The sequence below is a fragment of the Rutidosis leptorrhynchoides genome, chromosome 7 (assembly GCF_046630445.1).
Source record: "Rutidosis leptorrhynchoides isolate AG116_Rl617_1_P2 chromosome 7, CSIRO_AGI_Rlap_v1, whole genome shotgun sequence".
Lineage (NCBI taxonomy): Eukaryota > Viridiplantae > Streptophyta > Magnoliopsida > Asterales > Asteraceae > Rutidosis > Rutidosis leptorrhynchoides.
Window position 1 is genome coordinate 21,264,842 of NC_092339.1, and position 24,267 is coordinate 21,289,108.

Genomic DNA, 24,267 nt, shown 5'->3' on the forward strand with positions numbered 1-24,267 from the left:
AAAATGTTGCGAGATTCAAAATACTGATTGCTAATTCCCGGTGGTTGGTATGGAAATTATTGTTACAAGATGTGGATGAGTACATGATAGGGTTTCAATGAGTAATTATAGTGACTTTTTGAAGAAACTTAAGTCACAGATTAATGAAGTTGCTGGTAAATTTACTGCTAATGTGGTGGGACATGAAAGGTTCCCCTGTAACAAGAACGTATATGTCCAGATTACAATAAGGCTAATCTGAAAAGTCGAAGTTGACTGGTTGGAAGTGTGGTAAAACTGAATACTTTGAAAAGGGATTGCAAGATTATTTTCAGTAAAAACAACGCTAAAGGATCTTGCACAGTTTTGAAGTCAAAGTATAGCTTTAAAAGATGTAGAGATCTAAGAATGATGTCACCGGTTCAGAGTTATGACTTGGATTCTGATCCGTCAATATCAGAATATGTAATTGAATTTGTATGAAAACGATTGTATATCGTTGTGAGCATTGTTAATAATTTTTTAATCAAAGTTGAAGAATGTACAGTGTAACATATTAATTGCGAACTTATATTTTTCCCGGGTATTACCTACCCGTTAAAGATTTCACAATTAATACTTTGTACAAAAGAATTTTTATTACCGTCTTTATGAAAATATACGTATGTATATTTTCTTCAGATGTAACACAGATTTAATGAGTTAATATCATATTAAGCTCATTTAATTTTTGGCTGGATTAGAAATGAATAATCTCTAAAACATTAAAGATTTCATAATCTTCGTGGAGTATTTTACTAATGTAATCAATACTTCGTTATTCAGTTTTATTGATATTTCCTCAGTGAATCATGTTGGTGCTTATGGAACTCTTGCTAACTTCGCAAGGTACGAATGATGTTTTCTGGAAAGTTTCAAGTACATTGAAAATGAAAGTGTAAAATCAATCATGTATTTGAATAATACACTTGATTTATTATCAAATGGAATCTATTAAGTCGAAGCAGAGATTATAGTTAATGATTATTAAGTCATTAACGAAGGATGTATAGCATATTAGTAACATGAACTAACCGAGTAGTACCTACCAGTTATGATTCACATGTAATAGCTTAGTACGAAAAGATTTATTTTGATTTCAAATTTTATATATATTAAATATACATAAAATTTCTTCAGGGGAAATGAGTTAATACTTCATCGGTTATTGTTGCTGGTATTTCTTGGTAAATACGGTGTGTATGACGTTGATGCTTGTGGAACAGATTGTGAAGTTGAGGTTTGCGATGCGGATGTTGTTGGTGGTGGTAATGGTACTGTTGGTGTTGTTGTCGGTGGTACTGTTGTTGTCGGTGGTACTGTTGTTGTCGGTGGTACTACTGGTGCTTGTAACCTTTGCACCATATTCTCCAAAGCCACTACCCGAGCGCGAAGCTCGTTGACTTCTTCTACTACACCGGGATGATTGGAGGTTCGGACGAGCGGATGAATAAGATCCAGAATTTGAGATAGTATATTATCGTGACGAGATACTCTGGAAATGAGAGAGAAAATGGTGTCTCGAACAGGTTCGCCGGTAAGTGCTTCAGGTTCTTCGCCAAGAGGGCAATGTGGTGGATGGAAGGGATCGCCTTCTTCTTGTCTCCATTAATTAAGTAGGCTAAGAACCCATCCCCAATTCATCCAGAATAGGTGATGGCTGATTGGTTGATCCATTCATGTTACACTGTCTTCGGAATTCAGGTGAATACCCATATCGGAATAGCTATCGGAGTTTAAGGAATTTGAACTAGATACGGGATCCATCTTGTATAATTAGGTAGATGATTTTTGATATGAATTAGATTATAGAATTTAGTTTGGTATTCTTCAATACATAATTTACATATGTATATATAATACCAAATTCCATAAATCACGGAGAAATTTTCGGAAGATGTCAGGAAAAGTTTACAGTAACAGATACGCTAAGATATGAATTTTGTCTATACACTATCTATGCAATCAATGCAATAAGACGCATTTAGATTTAAGATAATAGACAGGTAATTTCTGACAAGAAATGATAAGCAAAACTTTTGACAAGCAGACACGGTCGAAGTCCAGACTTACTAATGAATCCTAACAACTATCAGTTAGACACACTCATGCAAGACCTGGTTTGCTAGGACCAACGCTCTGATACCAACTGTGACGAGCGCTCCAAATCCATATGGACGAACACGTCATTCATCGATTTCATTGCGAGGTATTTGACCTCTATATGATACGTTTTGTAAACATTGCATTCTTTTGAAAAGGCACACCATAAATGAATATTTAAATCAAAGGTTTTCGACATCTGATGATATCTACATATAGACAATCACCGTAAATAATAGTTTACAATAGTACTTCCGTTGACAATGCAGTCAAAATAAGATACATGATGATGATTTGGTGAATGCAACGTTTCCTTGAAAAATATGCCATGTAAGACTCCATGCACATAGCTTGTCTAACATATAAGCAAACAGCGGAAGACTTCTAGGGAACCTGAGAATAAACATGCTAACAAGTGCCAACACAAAGGTTGGTGAGTTCATAGTTTTAGTGTTTCGCATAATCTGTATATAAAGGTGGATCACAAGATTTCAGTTGTTTCATCCAGAAACGTTTATCAAAATATTCTACGAAATTGAGCACCCTGGTAACTAAACTTAACGTATATATAATTTATACCCTTTGTATAATCATCTTAATAATACACGCAAACCAACGTGTACGCTTCTCAAATAGCATACGTCCGTTAAAAGGCTAGTGCTCTAGCTCGGACGGGGATATCAAGCCCTATAGATCCATATATTACTACTCGCGCCCACCAGTTCTTATAACTGGCAGTTACTAGTTACCAAAGCTAAGGGATTTTCGGTTCAAACTCGATGTAGAATTTAGTATGTACTTGTATCCATTGCATTTAAAATAAAGTGCATGTATTCTCAGCCCAAAAATATAGATTGCAAAAGCAATTAAAAAGGGAGCAAATGAAACTCACCTTAGCAGCACATAAAGTTGTTCATCGTAATGTGACCGAAACTCGAAATATCAAATAATCGTAGATCTCAACCTAGAGAACATATGTTGGTCAATAAATGTCTATCAATCTAGGTCAGGTCATAGTGTATCACAATCCTAATGCTCGATATCGACATACAAAAGTTATCCAAAGTCGTTTCAAAAAGTCAATTTTGACAATAGTTCAACAAAACGAGACATACCTTATATAAGGAGTCATTTACTCGGTTGGTAATATTCAAAAATCCAATTTATCAATCTCGTAAACAAGTTGTTTAAATCTTAATTGTAGATTCAAAAGCAATTTCAATTAACGTCAATCATAATTCAGTTGATCATATCTTTTAATCCGTTCATCGAAACTATTCGATATATAAATGAAAAGTTATTGATTTTTCGCCAGTTTTCCAAAAACATGTATATCATATACCTTTTACCAGTAGTATATGTATTTAATTAGTGATTCATTATAAACTGTTTAACGACGAAATTTAGTATACAAGCATGCATAAACATATATACTCGAGCACTAGACATGGATACACTATTAATTTATAAAAGATAAAATATAAATGCTTACGTATCAATATTGTGATTCAATATTTCAAAAAATTACGTAGACGCAACGAAGATGATAAACACTAGGTTTGACTTGAGAACAATACCCTTGAACATTACCCATAACCTCCATAGCTATAACCCATAATTTTCTTATCTCTATCCCGCTCGAAAACCCGTTTTGAAAGTGACACGCCCATAACCTCGTCGTAATATTTTATGTAATAATATTACTAATATTACTAATATTAATGATAAGATTAATAATAATATTAATCTTAATAATAATAATAATAATAATAATAATAATAATAATAATAATAATAATAATAATAATAATAATAATAATAATAATAATAATAATAATAATAATAATAATATAAATACTTACAGAGTAATAATAAAATGAATTCAGAGGCAGAAATGATCGAGCTTTTATAGTTGTGGCCTGTCCCCAGACCCCATGCGATCGCATGGTTCTGAAGGCCAATGGCCATGTGATCGCATGGCCCACTTTTACAGCTCACAAAATTTTGGCAACTTGCTCGTCGACATATTTTTATAATATATATATAATATATAATTTAAATTAATTAATTATATATTATATTTTATTCCCGTGCATAGTTAATTTGTAATTTTTGTTCCGATAAGTTGTACGTCATCACGCGACTTATGTCTCGGTTCCGATTTTTCGAATGTCCCTTCGTACGCTGAGAAAACTTGTACATTACATTTTGGGACACATACCTTAGTCAAAATATAGCCTTAAATTATCCCTAAATTATATCACTCGAAATATAACTTATACATTTGAGTGTTTTGGTCATTTACTTCTATAAATCATCATCTCGCTATTTATTAAAATACATTTTTAAATAGTGTTTTACTGTAGCAAAGTTACTGTAGCAAAGTTTTTTTACTGTAGCAAATAGTGATTTTCGAAAACACTGTAGCTTTTCGGGTACTGTAGCAATTCGAAAAATACTGTAGCAAATTAGTGTTTTACTGGTTCATCTTAAACGTTTTAGTTAACTTATCTAAATATCAATCAGATAATCAAACCAATAAGGTTAATACACAGTATCATATACTCAACACTTTGTTACGTTTTCAAGTTATAGTATATATATATATATATCTATTTACATATAATTGTTCTCGAATCGTTAAGAATGGTCGATGGGTAATTGAATAGTTCAAGATTTTGGGATTCAATTTCACAGACTTTGCTTATCGTGTCGGAAATGTTAAAGATTAAGTTTAAATTTGGTCAGAAATTTTCGGGTCATCACATTTATCATCTCTGTTACGTCTACGTACTGTCCTACAATATTGAATCTCAATATTGATACGTAAGCACTCATATTTTATCTTTTATATATTAATTGTGTATCCATGTCTAGTGCTCGAGTATATATATTTGTGCATGCTTGTATGCTAAATTTCGTCGTTAAACAGTTTATGATGAATCACGAATTAAATACATATATTACTAATAAAAGGTATATGATATGCATGTTTTTGGAAAGCTGGCGAAAAATCAATAACTTTTCATTCAGATATCGAATAGTTTCGATGAACGGATTAAAAGATATGATCAACTGAATTATTATTGACGTTAATTGAAATTTCTTTTGAATCTGCAATTAAGATTTAAACAACTTGTTTACGAGATTGATAAAATGGATTTTTGAATATTACCAACCGAGTAAATGAATCATAATATAAGGCACGTGTCTTTTGTTGAACAATTGTCAAAACTGATTGTTTTATCATATATAAAAGCCTTATAAAAACTATAGTTTAATTTTACAAGAATTGGGAAACTATATGAAATATTAAAATGGTTCGATTGCCATGATCATTCAACTATTGTATTGAGTCAGATTGACTTTTTGAAACGACTTTGGATAACTTTTGTATGTCGATATCGAGCATTAGGATTGTGATACACTATGACCTGACCTAGCTTGATAGACATTTATTGACCAACATATGATCTCTAGGTTGCGATCTACGGTTATTTGATATTCCGAGTTTCGGTCACATTACGATGAACAACTTTATGTGCTGCTAAGGTGAGTTTCATTTGCTCCCTTTTTAATTGCTTTTGAAATCTATATTTTTGGGCTGAGAATACATGCACTTTATTTTAAACGCAATGGATACAAGTACATACTAAATTCTACACCGAGTTTGAACCGAAAATCCCTTAGCTTTGGTAACTAGTAACTGCCGGTTATAAGAACTGGTGGGCGCGAGTAGTTATATATGAATCCATAGGGCTTGATATCCCCGTCCGAGCTAGAGCACTAGCCTTTAACGGACGTATGCTATTTGAGAAACGTACACGTTGGTTTGCGTGTATTATTAAGATGATTATACAAATGGTACAAATTATATATACGTTAAGTTTAGTTACCAGGGTGCTCAATCTTGTAGAATATTTTGATAAACGTTTCGGATGAAACAACTGAAATCTTGTGATCCACCTTTATATACAGATTATGCGAAACACTAAAACTATGAACTCACCAACCTTTGTGTTGACACTTGTTAGCATGTTTATTCTCAGGTTCCCTAGAAGTCTTCCACTGTTTGCTTATATGTTAGACAAGCTATGTGCATGGAGTCTTACATGGCATATTTATCAAGGAAATGTTGCATTCACCAAATCATCACCATATATATTATTTTGACTGCATTGTCAACGGAATTACTATTGTAAACTATTATTTACGGTGATTGTCTATATGTAGAAATTATCAGATGTCGAAAACCTTTGATTTAAATATTCATTTATGGTGTGCCTTTTTAAAAGAATGCAATGTTTACAAAACGTATCATATAGAGGTCAAATACCTCGCAATGAAATCGATGAATGACGTGTTCGTCCATATGGATTTGGAGCGATCGTCACAACGTTCATCTCCCGTAGTTGCATAACTCACCCCCACCTACTGTCGAGGAGGAAACCCGGACCAATCCGAGGGCATGGCAGGTAAAACCCTCCATCCCCGCTACCCCCGCACTAAGCGAAAGGTGACCTGGGTGGATACTTTAGGTCATGGATAACATTGAGTGCAATATTGTAGCCCAGCGCAGTCGAACTCCTGACCTCTCGCTAAGAGAAGCAGGCTACTACCAGCTGAGCTACAATTCAATGTTCTTTGGGTAAGTAATGATATGTGCAGCCCTTTGAGTTACGAACGTTTGAGCTTTTCAATCAAGTAAAACTGAGTTCGTATGAAGGAGATATTGCCAAAATGGTGAAGGCTCGCATAATTCGTAAGTTATCACTATTTTGGTCATATCTTTAGCTTATTCAAAATCTCAAACGCTCACAACTGAGAACTTAGACTTATCAGTACCAACGTCTACATTTCATTTTGATTCCAATAAGGCTAGAAAATGAGGAGTAACTCTTTACGACTTTTACTTTACCTTATGCTTTCATGTGAAAAAGTTGGCAAGTTATTAACATTAAAATCTGAAAACTATGTGATGGGCTCGAGTGATATCAATCATATCATTTTGGTGTGTATGTATAATGACATTTTGTATGATACAGGCTGGACAGCTCGGGCTCTTTGCCCCTGTGAAGATGGATCTACACAGGTATATTATATTTAAACATGTACATATATTTATATCTATATATTCGTTATCTCTATCTCTATGTATATGATTAAAAGAAGAGTATAGATAAAGGACCAATTGTAGGTTGATTATATCTGGTAGAGATGAGATTAAATGGGCATAGACAAGTGAGTTTGTAACTATATAATCCAATGACATGTCATATTGTCATACGACTATATTCCAAGAAAACGTAATAATTAAAAACACGATGCAAGTCTGTTGTTCCTTATTGTGTATAATTGTGAAATCTGATGATTCACATGAGGAATTTTATGACAAGTGTTTTATAGCAATCACATCTAGATGTTTTTTGTTCTTTAAAGGCAGTTATATTCATATCTTAGAGTAAAAATTGGTACACACGAGCAAAACTCCTTACATTTAAATACATCTATAGTTTCTATTAAAATGTTATAATGATGATGTCATTATTATGCTAATTTATTTGTTAAGAAAAAATCAAAAAGAAAAAAAAAAATCTTAACTCTTAAGGTGACGTCATTAATCTAATTAATGACAAATTAAATTAAATCTGCTTATTTATTTATTTCATGTTTTTTGGAAGAAAAAAAAAATCACTCTCATTAATTATTAATTATTATTATATTCTTATTCAAATTCAAATATGAGTTTTCTTTACGAGATTAATTATGTTATATATGTATGCAAAATACACGTCTCTATAAAATGTTCTATGTAGGCTTTTATAACAAGAAAAATAGTAATTGTGATGAAAATTGGAAGATGATAGTGAGAGAATATATGTAGTTCATTTATTTCGACCAAATTAAGTACATCAATGTGTCTGTATAAACAACGAGAAGTTTCTTAGTCGGAATTCGTCGGTCATTAATTATTAATTATTATTATATTATTATTCAGATTCACATATGAGTTCTCTTTACGAGATTAATTATGTTATATATGTATGTGAAATACATGTCTCAATAAAAGATTCTATGTAGGGTTTTATGACAAAGAAAATAGTAATTGTGATGAAAATTGGAAGATGATGGTGAGAAAATATATGTAGTTCATTTATTCCGACCAAGTTAAGTACATCAATGTGTCTGTGAAAACAACGAGAAGTTTCTTAGTCAGAATCCGCCGGGTCATTAAACTAAATGACTTTAGCGTTTAAATACACTTAATACCTAAAATATATCATTAAACTGTTACGTTTAAACAAATTCGTAGTTCCACGGGTCATTTCACTAGTTTTTTAACGAAAAAACTATAAAAACACTCACTCCAAGGTGAGTATAAATTGGTACAATTTCTTACTGATATGATCCCATTTTTACTGTAACACCTAACATATGTATAATTCTTTAACGATAAAACAGGAAAACCAATGTATTTATTACCTTGCTTTTTTAAAACCATAATATATATATATATATATATATATATATATATATATATTGTTAATTTGTTATCCTTTTATACCTTTGCGTGGTGTACTCGGGGCGTTTCGTATTGCACTTTGAAAAGATTAGCAGATGATTTGTTTAATATTGCGTGACGTATTACGTATTTACGCTCTGAAAAGATTATCAGATGATTGCAGTCGCAAAACATATATATTAGAAAAAAGTATCCGGTGAAAGCCAATTATCTGAGAAAATAAAAGTTGAGATTTCAAAACGCTAAATTAAAAATGGAAAATCTGTTTTGAAAGAGGAATTTTAAACACCTTGATTTGTTTAGAAAAATGTATCGTTGCTGTCCAAAGATGAAGGCAAATGTTGTATATCCAACAAAGATGTTGGGAGTCGTTTTAGTCATATACCTGGCAATCAAGACCCATACACTAAAATTCGAGTCAACTGGATTAATCATTTGAGTCCATTGGTTCTCGAGAAAACAAAGAGAACGGGTCCAATATTGACCCATCTTTAGTACATCAATATATAATGTCCATCTAGACCCATTGAAACCCATGTCCAACCCATTATACGACCCATGACCTGTTTTGACCCAAACCCATTTGGGTCTCGAACCAACCCGACTCAACCCAACCCGTTTGCCAGGCTTAGTTTTAGAGCAAATTCTAAACAAGGATATCAAAACGAAATGAGAGTCAAAGTTAGTGCGAGTTAAAACAAGTTGATGGTACTCCTAGATGAAAGTCGAAAATTTGGTCAAAATTCTTTTCGGTTATATTTCATTTTGTAGATTATAGTAATAAGATTAGAAAAAACTAGTAAGCATTAAGGGCGTCGAGTTGCCTTTTGAGATCTTCAAGATCATCTGCCATGTCTACGGTCTCTTTTGAACTTGTTGGCTGCTGGTACACATCTGCGTTTGGAAGCTCACGAACAAGGCCATCTGGCAGTGCATCTGCAATTGATACAAAATCACTATCAACAATCAAGAAACTGGCAGAAAAAACTGATTAAATCACCTGGGTCAAACAATAACAGAAAGACTAAATTTCACACAATATTCTTGAACGGTTTGCAGAAAGTTCTTAATGGTTTTGCTAAAACATTAAACATCTATGTGTAGCACAACATGATTGAGACTCCATCGGTGAGAACTGAGAAACAGGTTTGTGTTTGGGTTAACCCGCCAACACTTAATTTGTACACTTCTTTGAATAAAATAAATAGCTATCGAAATATATGAAATAGCAAGTAAAATTGCCAAAGTAATGTTTAAAGACAGATTTGATGCTATGACTTTAGTATTCGATAAAAAAAATATGACCATTTGATTCATCTAACCCAATTCATTTTTAGCAAACACTATTACTTTTACCTAACAGAGTTGTTATCTTGTTAAAACTCAACTCACAACGAATCGCAACAAAAACCAAAGCATGTGTGTTGTGAAAAGTTCAATTATATCATAGTTAAAATAGACCAATAATGTATCTCTTTATAATATTTAAAAAGTTATCATGGCAAGAAAGATGGAATGTTCAATATAATAATTATGTGATGCAGGAGGCTATAAACAATTGATATAGAATGGGCTACTTTTGGTTCACTTGACCCGTTTGACCTGTTTTACTTTCGTTAAATGTTAAAATATTTACCTATTTGACCCATAAAGCCTAAATCAAACCATATGTCCATTTTGACATAAACACATTGACATTGCTACTAGGAAAGATTGCCATAAGGATTAGATTAGTTGATAGTAGAATGAGCTAACCTGAACTTTGGGAATTTATAACTTCAACCTCGCAATCATCAACAACACTGAAAAGCAAGAAATACAATAAAATGATTGTCAAGAATAGAAGCAAACAGGTAATACATGACTTTGCATCACAATATAATACCTTTATCTATATTCAATCCATTAGCTATCAAGAATTGGATATTGTAAATCATTCAAAGACCTTATGTGAATTACCTTATATTCCATTCATTATCCGCATGAATAGGGTTCTCTATTGTTGATAGTTCTTCCTCCATCTTTGCTTTAGCAGCAGCATCTCTCGCAGGCTTTATAAGCATGTACTCTTTCTGTAGATTAAAATATGGGCAAATTGTGTGACCCAAGCAGGTTAAAACTTACTATTTATCTTTATATATAACTTTCAAAAAACTACTTGGGATGTTTCCACACATTATTTATCAGCTCACGTTTTTTATTTTGCTCATCTGACATGTTAGGTATAAAGCATAACTCAAATCAACCTGTACTTACGTAAATGGACCAAAATAGCCACCTCAAATGAGAGGGTAACCATTAACCAACAACCAATTTAATGTATCATAATGGAACCTGGTGAGAAAGGCTTCTACATATCAACTTACCTGACGCTCAAGGCAAGGTCCATTTGAACATTGAGGGTTTGGTTTCATTGCCATTGTAGGGAAAAAATCTTTCAGAGCATTATATCCCTGAAATTTACAAGGAGAGATATATAGATATGAGAGCACAAAAAGTTATACACATTATTACCCGCCTTAAACAGGCTAGAAATTTATATTAACAATAATCAATAGAATTTGATACAAGAAATGTAAACCTGTAGTACTAATATAACAACATGAGTAATGTACTAGGCTATCCAGTATTAATCACAACATATGCTATATACATGGATGGAACATTTACCAAGTATGGTGAAACTTGCCCAAATGTTAGTAAGAACTTCAGTGTGTTCTGGACTAAAAGCCCAGCAACGACCCCCTGACAAATAAGTTGAGATTTTAGCCACCAAAAAACATGTTCGCACAACATTTTTTATCAGCTATTCAACTGTCACGCTAGATTAGATTGATAAAAAGTCAACTCAGCCTACCCATTTCGATCATTACCGAATATAATATATGTATGACTTGTTACTCGAACACCAATACCCATATTACCACCAATATTCATATAAGGTCTAGGAACTATTAGAACCAGGGACTTAAAACCAAAGCATTTGATGGGTACATAGGGAGTTGCTGACCATAGTTGTAGGCAAAGATGCAGCACAAACTCCTTCACGCTTAAGTGTACGTTCATCAACCCCCGATGCGACAACCTAAACAAGCAGAAAATCACATTTAAAAATAGTGAGTGAAACTTCTTTTACAAAAAAAACTAATACAAGTAATTTGGACTGTTATACAATACGAAATTCAACAGTCTTGTGAACATTTAAAGTGTGTTTATATAGTTAAACTAACCAGAGGAGGCGCACAAGCAAAACAAGCAGTTTCACCAGGAATCAATAACTGTATATGACCAGAAACAGCATCCTCAGACACACCTGCCCAAAAGCAAATTAAAATCCACAAAAAACAGGAATTGAATTACAATATAATAGTAAAAGTTATGAACTTTAGAAATCCTTCATTATGAATAAATGGTTACATTATGAACCTATGTACAAAAAAAAATGGAATATATTTCAATATAAGACAAACCAATGAGATATTCAAGTACATACCAGATTCCATCCAAGTTTGATTCAGTTCATTACAAGCCTGATTTACAACCATCCTGGCTTCGTAATTATCCACGCAACTTAAAACAAGATCCACTCCAGTACCTTCTTTATCTTTACGAAAAGATTTGTTTTTCAGGCTTGCAATAAAAGTTTCAAAGCCTTGCACCGTTGTTATGTTCAGGGTAAAGCTCTGATAATAGTAAAATATATTAGATTGATGAAAAAAGTTGCAAGAAATAACAAAAAATCAGTGACTTGCATACTGGTAATTATGTTTTATGCAACATTAGTCTTACAAATCTTGTTAAACATATTACCTCAAGAACTACATCTGGATTTATTTCTGATAACGTTTGGACAGCAGCATCAGTCTTGGTCATACCAACCTGAGATTTTTATTTAGAAAAAAAGGGTATACATAAGTGCTTTATATTCTTAACTTGGAAAATCATTTTAGGCCACACCTGTTCGGGACGAAAAAATAGCCTATTCATGTTGGCCAACTCCACTGTGTCATAATCATACAACAAAAGACGGCCTATACCACATCTTGTAAGCATTTCAGCAGCAACACTCCCCACACCACCAATACCCTGTACCAAAACATAGCTTATTGAGTGATCATTTTATCTATCTATTTCAAATAATAAAACAGTACTAAAAAAAATTAAAAAACATGGGTTTAGTACAGACAACTATGGCAACTGAAAAGTCACGTATTCTTTCATAATTGTCCACAATACCCATCCTTTGCAGAGCCATGAGCCTACTATATGGGTTGCTATCTACAACCTCTGCACTCATATCCTGACATTAAATCAACAGTATTATTAAATTACCTGTAACTTTTAATCTAAACGAAACTATTAACAGCTAGAAATAGACAAAACCTTGACTTTTGTGCGCCGAGTTTGTCCAGCTATTGCAAGACTGGTGAGAGTTTCTACACGCAACCGAATCTGCAAGCGCATGAGTCATTATTAATAATCAAGGCAACATTAGTTTACCAGCATAAAAAAAATTTTCCTTCACAAAACTGACATATAATCTCTTATGAAACTCTAGCAGAATAAGTATTGGCATATATGAACATCTCAAAAAATTCAAGTTTAGTCCACTTCCATTCATGTATGTTACTTATGTATAAGACTAACAAAATTATATTTCGTTAACGGTCACGAGTACGGTTATATACAACAATATAATACAGTAACTAAATATATGCAACTATAAGCTGAAAGTACATGTGTCCGTGTACCATTTCAACCTTTAAAATCTTAGATAACTCCTAACTGGTTACAATTCTTACTTCTAATTTCCGTTTTTTTTTTTCTAATTCAAAAGCTTGTATAGTTGTATGAGCCATAGTTTTCATCAACAAAAACAAAAGATAATGTGATCAACTGATGATGTATTTAACTACCAATAATTTCATCAACTATGTCATGTAATCGATATGACTTCATAAACATAAGTTGAAGTAACATTGACTACAGCAATATCACTAATTACTAGTTTCCATCTCTTTTAAATCAGATCAAAATGAGCATTCATCAGTCAATTAACAAAAATCATAAAATCCTACGATTATATACGTATATTAGGGTTTTGTAAGCATCTATACAAATTAAGTAACATTTCTAGCACAAACGGAACAAGGTACGTGCGATTGAAGAAAACAATTGGTTGAAATATCAGGTTTTGTTAGCGTAGTTATGAATTAAGTAACATTTGTAGCACAAAAACAACACCGGACGATCGAATTGATGATAAATACATGCAATTAACTGAAAAATTAAGGTTTCGTAAGCATCTATATGAATAAAGCGACATTTCTAGATCAAAAGTAACTCGAATCAAAGTTAAATACCTGCGATTAAAGAAGCTAATTAGTTGAAATATATATAAAAAAAGGTTACCTGATCGACGGAAGCTTGATGAGATGGATCCGGCAATGAAGTCTTGAGATTTTGGAGATCTGTCAACAACTGTTTCAATTCGACTTCCATTGCCGGAAGTTATTCAATTCGATTGATCGATTGAGTGTATGAGATCGTAATTCGTCACGGCAGTATGCACTGGACCGGACCTTTATTACAATTGTGTTGTGCTTTCTGCGTTTGGTCTCCGTCACCGTTTTATCTAAAGTTGAGCAGTAAATTACCGTGAATAAAGTGTTTAATAATTTGAAAATAGTACTCGGTCTAATTTTCGTTTTTCACTGTGCTAGTTAATTTTCATAGACTAAAAAAAATAAGATAAAAATTACTTCTTTCATTTTATAATACGCGTCTGATAAAACTGAATAATTTAGCGTCGAATGGTTCATAATCTGAATGATTGAAAGGTTTCAAATAAACTGACTCTGAATGAAAAAAACTGTTTGATAATCATATTTAATGAACGGTATAAATTAAGTATAATTACCTTATTAACGTGTTACACGAATTAAAAAAAAATTAATATACATGCTTATTATGTGTTCTGGATATGATTTGAGGAAGATATTACAAATAATGCATGTGCTTAATGGTTAAGAGAGCGTTTCAACTCCGAATGATTCAGTACTACTGAACCATTCAGCATCATATGCCAGTCAGAAGTTATAAATCAACACGTTGAATGCTGATTCAATTAAGAGCTAAACAAACACACCCTAAGTGTACTTGTCCTTTTAAAATTTTTATATTTTAATTTTGACTTTAAATATATTTATTTGTATTATATAATATTTGACGAAAGTTACATGAGAGAATTGAGTTTTAAATCTCTTTTTTATTGATATGATTTCATCAGATATTATATAATACAAATAAAAATATTCGAGGTCAAAGTTGAAAAGAAAATATTCTGAAAAGTCAAAACATGACACTTATTATGAGATGGAAGGAAATACTTTCTACCTTATTTTTTATACAGGTAAATGAAAATATAAATAAATAGTTAAAAGTAAAATAATATAATAGATGTGATAATGATTTGTTTTGTATTAACTATTAAATTGGGACATACAGGTCGAAGAGAATTCATAGAATACACAGATTGAGTTGATCCGTACACAGATTGAGTAAATCCCCACACATATTAAGTCAATGTGCACACAAATTGAGTTTCCTCACATGAGTTATTTGAGTTTTCTTTCACCCTTAGTTCTCTCTCGATTTTCACCATATATATATGTGTGTGTATGTGTGTGTGTATGTGTGTGTGTGATATTAGCATGCTCAATCAATGTCGTTTTGTTTTGATGCATCTTTAACTTTGAAAAATTTATATGTTACCTATATATAAAAAACTTAAATGTAAATAAACCTAACAAAGCTAAATGTTGTTCTTTATATTCTATGAAATTTTCTATTTAACGAATGTCCCGAAGTAACGGGTGGGTTCCCCGCCTCGTTATAATTATAATTGATTGGTGCTTAATTTGTGTCAACTTGTGTCGGTTTTGGGTGGTTAATTGTAACCGGCCAAATTGATCGGTAGATAGAATAATCAAAATTAAACGGCAAGTTAATTTTTTGGGTCGTTAATTTAGTTCACTTATAAAATATAGTTAATGTCTAATAATTTTTTTAATGTAGATAGAATAATCAAAATTAAACTTGATGCATCTAATGATAAAAATAAGTCCACTCTCCCAATTTGACAATGTTATTTCATATTTTTAGGTCTATATTATGTTTATTTAAGTAGACATTCTTCTTATAAGTTCATCAATTTAAGTTAGAAGTTATCTTATTAAGATTGTCTTTTAACGAAATTATACCTTTGATAATGAGAATCTTAAAACATTATAGAGAAGAAGATAAAGTGAAGTTGAATACGTAGTGGGGAGATAAATTCGTAATGAATTGGGACATTTCCAGTTGCCGATGGGAAGTTTATTTGTTGGGCTTCTATCGTTCGGAACATCAAACTTAAGGTTTTCTTATAGGCGACTTCTTTTAGATTATGTTACTGTCGTTAATTTTGCCGAGAGATCAATCTTATTCTTTTAAGCCATTCAGCTTAGTTTTGTTGGTAGGAATAATTGTATAATTCCAGCGGAATGGCCTTCGATGCTTATTTTTGATCGCAAACCTTCGTTATTTTGATCTTTTTCGACGTTAAAAAATGTCAATAAATAAATATAATATTAAAATTAAATATTACTAAAATAAATACTTTACCAAAAAGAGTGAAAAAAACTCCGTTAAGGCCGGCGAAAAAGGAAAAAGGAATCCCGGTAGGAATTGATTCGTCATCCATTGCTTAACCACTACTCAAAAACATCGAAACAACACACACAAAATCGCACACTAGTTCACCGTTCCCCACCGTAGAACGGTAAAACTAGGTTTAGGAAGTTTACAAAAAAAAAAAATACATAGATACGCATTTTAATTAAATTCCGGTGATGGCGGCCACAATCGAAGCCCAAGATAGAGTATTAGCGACAGCTCAGCAAATTGTAAAAAGCCTAAACATGAATACAAAAGCAACGGAAGATATGTTCGAAATCTTATCACGCTTCGATAATCGGTTATCTAATATAACCGATTTAATGGATAACGGTTCCGGTGACGTCACAATCAACGATCAATTCGAGAAAGCTGAGAGTATCATCCTCCGGCATGATTCTGCCGATGACGACGTTGATTCGTCGTCGGACTATCTAGCCGCCGTTGATCTGATTATACAGATGACAGAAAACCTAAACGTTGAATCGGAAGTAAACGAGGAGATCATCGATCGAGCTGAAAATGCGTTACAGGCGGCTATGTCTAGGTTAGAAGATGATTTTCGTCATGTTTTGATTCGTAATACAGTTCCTTTAGATGCTGATCGATTGTATGGATCCGTTCGCCGTTCAGGTTCCTATTCACGGTTAAATGAAGGCGAAAATGACGGAGAAATTGATGAGGAATCAGAGAGTGTTGTTGCTGAAGATGATCAGGAAGGGAGTAGTTATCATCATGAGAGAGGTGCAAGTTTAGGAGGTGATATCTGTCTTGATTTAGTTAACAATGAAGCAGTTGATGAACTTAAGGATATTGCTGATAGAATGATCAGGTCAGGTTATGAAAAGGAATGTAGTCAGGTTTATAATAATGTTCGACTCGATGTATTGGACGAATGTTTGTCCATTTTAGGTGTGGAGAGGATTAGTATTGAGGAAGTGCAGAGAATCGAATGGAAGATTCTGGACGAGAAGTTGAAGAAATGGATTGAAGCTGTTAAAGTTGTTGTTAGGGTTCTGTTATTTGGGGAAAAACGTTTATGCGAACGGATTTTTAGCGAGTCTGAACTTCTTCAAGAGATTTGTTTTGTTGAGACGACAAAAGGATGTGTAATGCAGATGTTGAATTTTGGTGAGGCAGTTGCAATTAGTCAAAGATCTATAGAGAAACTGTTTCGGATACTTGATATGTACGAGGTTGTTGTTGATGTTACACAAGATTTAGAGGCTTTGTATACTGATGAATCTGGTGAGATAGTTTGTAGCGAGGCGAAAGGAGTTTTGAATGGTTTAGGTATGGCTGCAGTTGGTACGTTTGTTGAGTTTGAGAAAGCTGTGAAGTCTGAAAATTCAAGAGCTATACACGATGGTGATATTCACCCAATAACTCGTTATGTTATGAATTATCTGAGTTTGTTGGTGGATTATAGTGAAACATTGAACTCTTTGTTGCCGAGTGATGAAGATCATGACGTGAGCTTAAACTCACAGGTTGTTGATAATGGTAATGGTAATGGTAATGGTAATGGTAATGGTGATGTAACTATATCCCCACTGGCAACGCGTGTGGTGGTATTGATCACTTCTTTGGAATCGAATATTGAGGAGAAGTCGAGTTTGTATGAAGATAGTGCAATGAGGTACATATTCTTGATGAATAATATCCTTTATGTTATTCAGAAAGTGAAAGAATCAAACCTTAGGAACATTACGGGTGACAATTGGATTCGTAAACATCGTGGTAAGATTAGGCAGTGGCACACAGGTTATCTTAGATCAGCATGGAGCAAAGCTTTGTTGTTTTTAAAGGATGAAGGTATTAGTGGGAGCTCAACAAGTACTTCAAGGGCGATTCTCAAAGAAAGATTCAAAAACTTCAATCTTTGTTTTGAAGAGATTTACAGGATTCAAACATTATGGAAGGTTCCGGATGCGCAACTTCGTGAAGAGCTTAGGATATCTATATCGGAGAAAGTTCTTCCAGCTTACCGTGCGTTCTTGGGGCGGTTTGGGAGTCAACTTGAAGGTGGAAGGCATGGTGGAAAGTATATAAAGTATTATCCTGAAGATTTGGAGAATTATGTTTCGGATTTGTTTGAAGGGAAATTTGTTGTTATGAATCATATGAAAAGAAAGAGTACATAGGTATGTTTTATGTTTTAATGTAGACTGGTTATGGTTATGATTCTGCACACCTCCTAAAACTCATCATGATTAACTGCTTGTTTATCATGATAGGGTTCTGGTTGAAGGTTGTGATACGCCCATAGTTATGTTCTGTAATAATGTGGTTCTTGTACTTTTGATCGTTATGTTTACGTAGATAGTGGTTTATGTGTTCATTATCATGAATGTATTAGCAGTTTAATCAAATCTTGTAACGACTAGATACATGAACATGCAAAAATTATAACCCTAAGCAGGTCAAAAGAATAGATAGAAGTTAAGCACAAGTTCTTAACCCCAAAACAAAGTTTCATAGATATAATACAAGTAATCATCATGCTTTCTTGCAGCGTTACAAAATATTACACTTACGAGAGTTCCACAATCTTTGATCGTTTTCTTTTTTGTCCGTTCTCGGGCGCTGCAATTGATTTACCACCGAGAGTTTGACTCTTTGACTTAAAGCGGGTACCTTTGTTATTTTCATCATTGACATCATCATCAACGTAACTGTCATCATCACTGCTATCTTCTGATTCGGATGCACTGCTACTGGCATCAAGAGATATAACTGGTTGAGAGCCAACAATGGCAGATTCGGCAGCAGCAACAGCCTCGGGGGTGTTTAGATCAGCAACACCCAGCATAAGATCCTGCGAGTCATTCAAGTATACAAATTTGGTTGATGAAATACTCCTTCAAAATTTGCAGGGTTAACTTAAGACGTGACGAGATGGCCAGGTTAGGTAACGGGTCAACATGTTCAATAGTCAAACTCTGTCATTTGAGCTTATTGAATTATGAAGGTGTTAAGCACGATTACAAAATCAACATAAAGTGCATAGTTTATAGTGCCTCGTACATACTATTTCAATGTATTCTGACTCATCACCAGTATGAGCTTCAATATCACAGTTCTTAAAATTCTGGATATAAAGTGCACAGTTTATAAGATGTCTACACACATGTTTAAAAACAGACAAATATATATAAATAAACAATACAATTGCATCATGCTGCAACTTCTTGTTTGACTGTCATGGCTCCTAAAAGGTCCTTCAGTTTGCCCAAAACTGAAGCAAAAAAATAAAAACAAATCATCATCACTACTTTTAGCAGCTTCGAGCTTCTTCAACAAATCATCATCACTACTTTTGCAAACAAGAAGCCTTGATTCTGTATTACATTATAACGGTTTACTTACAAACCTTTAGGTTAGAAATCGAAAGTTATCGGTGCATGAGCATTTGATGAGAATACCTTTGGAAGAGGAATTTGGAGCGTTGGTTTCTAGGTCGAGAAGAGCTTCACCGCTGCCGGCGTTACGTCCCATGCTGCTCGATTGCCGCCGTGTGTTTATGTGGAAGACCGACGTATGGGGAAAACAATGTTATGTTATGATGTTAATATCTATTGAGACTTTCTTGCTTCGTTGATTCCTTAATTATACCTCATTTTGCAATCAACATCCTTTATATTTTCTTTAGTAATCAAATGATCCCTCAATTATAACTCATTTTGCAATCAACATTCCTCATGTTTTCTTTAGTAATCAAATTATGTTGGGTTTGGTAATGTTATCTTTTACATTTTTTTTTTTTCTTTTTCAGTTTATGTTTCTCTTTGTGATTAAGTGGCCTAAACTCCCTCCCTTCTGATGAATTTCAATGTAGAATTTTTATTGGTTAGAATTTTTATTGGTACTACTATAATGTTCGTTTCAGGAAATAATCGGGCGAGCGTGTTTTTATCGCGTTCGGACCTTCGACGGTGACTCCTAACCGTCATTCAATATAAATGTAGCCATATTTCCATGGTTTTTCGGCACTTTTTCTTACCATTAATTCAGTAGATCCATAGAAGCGTCCCCTCGTGAAGTAAATAAAACATTAGATGTTTCTTTTTTAAGCCTAGTAAGCGGACATACACTATGCACTATAGAGCGGAGATCATGGTTCAGTTCCGAGATCATGGTTCAATTCCGAGATCATAGTTCAATTCCAGATTTCCAGTCCATGTCTTTTTAATCATGAATATGAATTACACAATTTTCTTCCTTTGGCCGTGTATTGGTCGGTACGGTCGGTAGGGCCAATTCTTTACTACAGTCATCCCTTCCTACATCAAGTTTATGTACTTGAAGCATGGGGAAATCTGCGGTAGTCGTTCTCTATCAAAGAACCACCTTTTCCTCCTTCCATAACTTCTCTTAAAATGCAACAAAATATTAAGGGAAACCATCTACATCATTAAAGTGAATAGTTCAGGACAGTAGAGTTCAAGTCCAACAAAATTATTCAAAGTCTAAACAGATTTATTCGCATATATTATACACGACAAGCACAAACTGTCTGTTGTTAGAAAAAAGAGAAAAACAGCAACCTCATTACAGAAGATCTCTGAGCGATACAAGTTAAGCAAGCTGAAAATAGGTGGGGTCAAACACGACTGTTGGCAGGTAACGGTAAGACACCATCAAAGAAGTCACCAAAGTATCCACGAGGTTCGTGTACGATTCGCGAAATTATATCTCTAAGCGTAATTACTCCTTCAAGATTTCCTTCTTCATCCACCACATATATACGGTGAATCTCTTTCGAATCAAGCTTCGTGATCACGTCTTTAAGTGTGTCTTCTTTCCTACAAGTAATCATCCCACTTACTAAAGGTGATGCTTTCTGATTCTCCTCTAGATATCTTTTAACCGACGTTACAAAGTTCAAGGCTGTGATGGATCTGCATTCAAATCCCATGACCATACAAAAGTTATATCTTGAAATGTCAAATGAGTAAAATTAGATGATGATGTGAAACTGAAATATGTCATGCGGGTCAAAATTCACCCGAAGTGTACTCCAGCCTGCATGGCCCATTTAGGCTACACTAAGGTGGTGGTGTTTGTTTTTTAAGATGTTTTTGTCTGAAAATCTTCGGACATGTCTGTAGAAAAGATGTTGCATAAAGGTCTGTATGCTGAATAGTGAAGACTATTTGTTTTTGTGTCTACAAAATAATTTAATTCTGTCTGCACACTTAGAAGCACAGAATAAGACATTATTTTATCTTATCTCTTCAGGAAAACAAACATTTTGCAGTAAAAACGTTTGTGAGACTAAAAAACAAACACCACCTAAAAAATTTACCCATAATACATTCTTCTTAAAGATATAGTTTCACAAAACATCAAGTTTTAATGGAACTGAATTGTGTGATTAGTTAGAGGATATGTAAAATAAATTCAAATAACAAACCTGTAATCTTTGTATATTTCGGGAGCAATTAAGAGGAACTGAATGTCTCGGATACTAATATTAGCAACTGGTTTATTTTCGCCACTAACTACAGGTAATCCACCAATTCCCTTTTCCCTCATGAGTTTAAATGCTTGGAGGACCGGTTCATCCTCGTCCACCTACAACAACACAGGAATCAAATATCAAACACAACTATGAAAGGAATTTAAGTGAAATCGAGCTGTGTACCTTTATAACTTTATCGGCTTTCATCAGAGGAAGACCAAGATCACATATTTTCTTAGATCCCCAGCTTTTGAACCATTGTTGATCAGCACATTCCTCCAACATGTGTATCACAGCAGGTTGAGTTATAATGTTGTCTATCTTCTGGTCCCCTGCATCAACTACAGGTACACTCTTCATTCTGTACTTTGATAGTAGTAAAAGCATAGTCAAAAAGGAGTTTGATGTCTGTAATGCCAGAAACGGGGCCCAACGAAATGATCCCGAGATGTCCTTAACCTGCAATTTGATAAAATCATTATATAAAACAAATAAGGGAATATGAAGTTAACAACTCAAAAAAAAAAAAAAAAAAAAAAAAAAAAAAAAAAAAAAAAAATTCAGAGGAAGTTAAACCTTTGTATTTTTATAAAAATCAGAGGAAGTTAACAACTCAAAAAAGTTTCCAGCAGTCTTTGGAGATCCAGGATGCGAGCTTTTATATCTCGGAGAAGACATCCCATTGGCCGCTGCAAAAACAGCGGGTCCCATGGGGTTCCCTAATGCGTTTGTTGAATCTGATCCGTCATTCTTTTCTGACTGTACATTTTACATGAGACATAACTTATGAATATTGTAATTGAAAAGTAGCAGTTTCACAGATATGTTTAATTCAAAGTGTGCGAACCTGATGCAGGATCCAGACAACAATGCCAGCAAACTCAACCATCCCAATATACCTGTCGATCCAACTAGCATCCTCTGGTGCATCGACGTCCACAACAGGTGCACTAAGTATTTTATTTTGGGAAAGCAATCTCACAGCTTCTCCCAGACTCGCATCTGATTTTATCTCAATTACTGAACAAACAAATGTGATGGTTCATGGTTCAGTCAATAAATGAGGCAAATAGAGAAATGGTAAATTTGAGGTTCATCAATGAATTTGACATATCAATTTCTCAACAGAACTATAATGCGTTGAGATATTGGGTACTAGTAACACGCCAAAGATATCCAAATACTGTAAATACAGTTAAGCCTCTGTTTTGATAGGAGCATAATAAGTGTTCATTAATTGACAGAACAACAAAAAAGCACACAACTACACTCAGCTGCTGATATTATATAGCTTACTGATCATCTTCACAAAAATAAGAACCATCACAATAATCACAATAATCGAGTTTATAACTATCAATCAGATGAAATATCAATAATTTGATATAAATATACAATCAGTAGTTACTAATATCACCGATCAAGCAAATATTTACGGTGAAGTAAATTAAATAAATATACTAGTACTAGAAAGATCATGTAACAACTCTATCCCCTTACGACTGATCTATTCTATGATTTTATATACTATTTTCTAATTTCAGCAACGGCGATCACTGAATCTAGATACACACAATGACTACTCGACTATTAAATTTCGTAATTACGTGACCGATGACGTAAATAACTACGCAAATAGTAACAATTACTCGCTTAATCCGTCCTAATATCAGGAAATTAATTAACAGCTAATAGTAAGATTAGTTATACCTTGTGAAGGAGGCGCACGAGGAAATTCAGAAACAGGAATACTTTCGAAACAAGCATTTAGCTTCTCTGTAGGTGTAAGTTGTGTTTCTTGTACGTCCCATAGCTGATCAACTTCCATACCTAACTTAGCTTCAGGACTCCTAGGGCTTTCATCTTCCATTACCATTTCTTTTCTCTCTCTCTCTAAAACTATCTTACTTTCACTGTATAAGAACAAACAATCAGTTTTCGTTTTCTATTATTGAAGCAGAAATTGGGGACTGTTATGGTAGCACGACAGGTATTGTTACTAGTTACTAGTAATTAATAAGAGTCGTTGATTGTTCTTTGATTAGTGGTAGGGGACACGTGGAGGGTGTGGATGAATCAATGATGTTGACAAGTTATTGGTATTACTTATCCGTTTGAACCTTGATCCGAAATATATAATAAAATAATAATAATATAATAATAATAATTATTATTATTTTATAGGAGTATTTTATTTACTTATCCCGTGGTGTTAACTAACATGCGCTGGGGTGCTGCTTTATCTGCAAATGGCGGTGACGTGGACTTGTGTATAGATATCCCATATAGGCACAAGGTTTTAGTTTTCTCTGTGCGACGGATGTTTTAGAACTTATGGTATTTTTTTTTTTTTTTTTTTTTTTTCTTTTATTGGAATTGTAATGTTAAATAAGTAGAGGGATAAAACATTTTGTTCAACAATAATAAATTGTTTAGCGTCTTAA

General features: G+C 33.6%; 4 protein-coding genes across 4 annotated transcripts; 1 reads left to right on the top strand and 3 right to left on the bottom strand.

Annotated features, from left to right (window-relative positions):
• Positions 1-9,300: 9,300 nt before the first annotated feature.
• Positions 9,301-14,272, bottom strand: LOC139857509 (ubiquitin-like modifier-activating enzyme 5). Its single transcript, XM_071846289.1, has 13 exons — positions 14,056-14,272; positions 13,027-13,095; positions 12,830-12,943; positions 12,601-12,729; positions 12,454-12,522; positions 12,137-12,326; positions 11,874-11,956; positions 11,654-11,728; positions 11,314-11,388; positions 11,010-11,096; positions 10,603-10,715; positions 10,399-10,445; positions 9,301-9,579 (listed from the first exon to the last, which is right to left on the bottom strand). Exons 1-13 carry the CDS (start codon positions 14,143-14,145, stop codon positions 9,440-9,442), a joined length of 1,281 nt encoding a protein of 426 aa, XP_071702390.1. The 5' UTR covers positions 14,146-14,272; the 3' UTR covers positions 9,301-9,439.
• Positions 14,273-16,325: 2,053 nt separating this feature from the next.
• Positions 16,326-19,450, top strand: LOC139857174 (exocyst complex component EXO70B1-like). Its single transcript, XM_071845907.1, has 2 exons — positions 16,326-18,503; positions 18,875-19,450. Exon 1 carries the CDS (start codon positions 16,536-16,538, stop codon positions 18,501-18,503), a length of 1,968 nt encoding a protein of 655 aa, XP_071702008.1. The 5' UTR covers positions 16,326-16,535; the 3' UTR covers positions 18,875-19,450.
• Positions 18,792-19,857, bottom strand: LOC139859010 (uncharacterized). Its single transcript, XM_071847832.1, has 4 exons — positions 19,785-19,857; positions 19,642-19,700; positions 19,391-19,558; positions 18,792-19,177 (listed from the first exon to the last, which is right to left on the bottom strand). The coding sequence occupies exons 1-4, from the start codon at positions 19,855-19,857 to the stop codon at positions 18,893-18,895; spliced, it is 585 nt and encodes a 194-aa protein (XP_071703933.1). The 3' UTR covers positions 18,792-18,892.
• An 894-nt stretch (positions 19,858-20,751) lies between these two features.
• On the bottom strand, positions 20,752-23,783 carry LOC139857099 (SNF1-related protein kinase regulatory subunit gamma-1-like). The gene is made up of 6 exons (XM_071845822.1): positions 23,534-23,783; positions 22,671-22,843; positions 22,400-22,582; positions 22,007-22,282; positions 21,776-21,936; positions 20,752-21,260 (listed from the first exon to the last, which is right to left on the bottom strand). Exons 1-6 carry the CDS (start codon positions 23,697-23,699, stop codon positions 20,963-20,965), a joined length of 1,257 nt encoding a protein of 418 aa, XP_071701923.1. The 5' UTR covers positions 23,700-23,783; the 3' UTR covers positions 20,752-20,962.
• Positions 23,784-24,267: the final 484 nt, after the last annotated feature.

Excerpts from the sequence above, each read along its gene's own strand:
- LOC139857509 (XM_071846289.1), bottom strand. The coding sequence starts at position 14,145 with ATGGAAGTCGAATTGAAACAGTTGTTGACAGATCTCCAAAATCTCAAG. Across the intron at positions 12,944-13,026 it reads CTCGGCGCACAAAAGTCAAG|GATATGAGTGCAGAGGTTGT; the intron begins GTTTTGTCTATT and ends ATTTAATGTCAG. Across the intron at positions 12,523-12,600 it reads TATTTTTTCGTCCCGAACAG|GTTGGTATGACCAAGACTGA; the intron begins GTGTGGCCTAAA and ends TAAAAATCTCAG.
- LOC139857174 (XM_071845907.1), top strand. The coding sequence starts at position 16,536 with ATGGCGGCCACAATCGAAGCCCAAGATAGAGTATTAGCGACAGCTCAG.
- LOC139859010 (XM_071847832.1), bottom strand. The coding sequence starts at position 19,857 with ATGGGACGTAACGCCGGCAGCGGTGAAGCTCTTCTCGACCTAGAAACC. Across the intron at positions 19,701-19,784 it reads TCCAAATTCCTCTTCCAAAG|AATCAAGGCTTCTTGTTTGC; the intron begins GTATTCTCATCA and ends AATGTAATACAG. Across the intron at positions 19,559-19,641 it reads TGTTGAAGAAGCTCGAAGCT|TCAAACAAGAAGTTGCAGCA; the intron begins GCTAAAAGTAGT and ends GAGCCATGACAG.
- LOC139857099 (XM_071845822.1), bottom strand. The coding sequence starts at position 23,699 with ATGGTAATGGAAGATGAAAGCCCTAGGAGTCCTGAAGCTAAGTTAGGT. Across the intron at positions 22,283-22,399 it reads ATTTTTATAAAAATACAAAG|GTTAAGGACATCTCGGGATC; the intron begins GTTTAACTTCCT and ends ATCAAATTGCAG. Across the intron at positions 21,937-22,006 it reads AAGCCGATAAAGTTATAAAG|GTGGACGAGGATGAACCGGT; the intron begins GTACACAGCTCG and ends GTGTTGTTGTAG.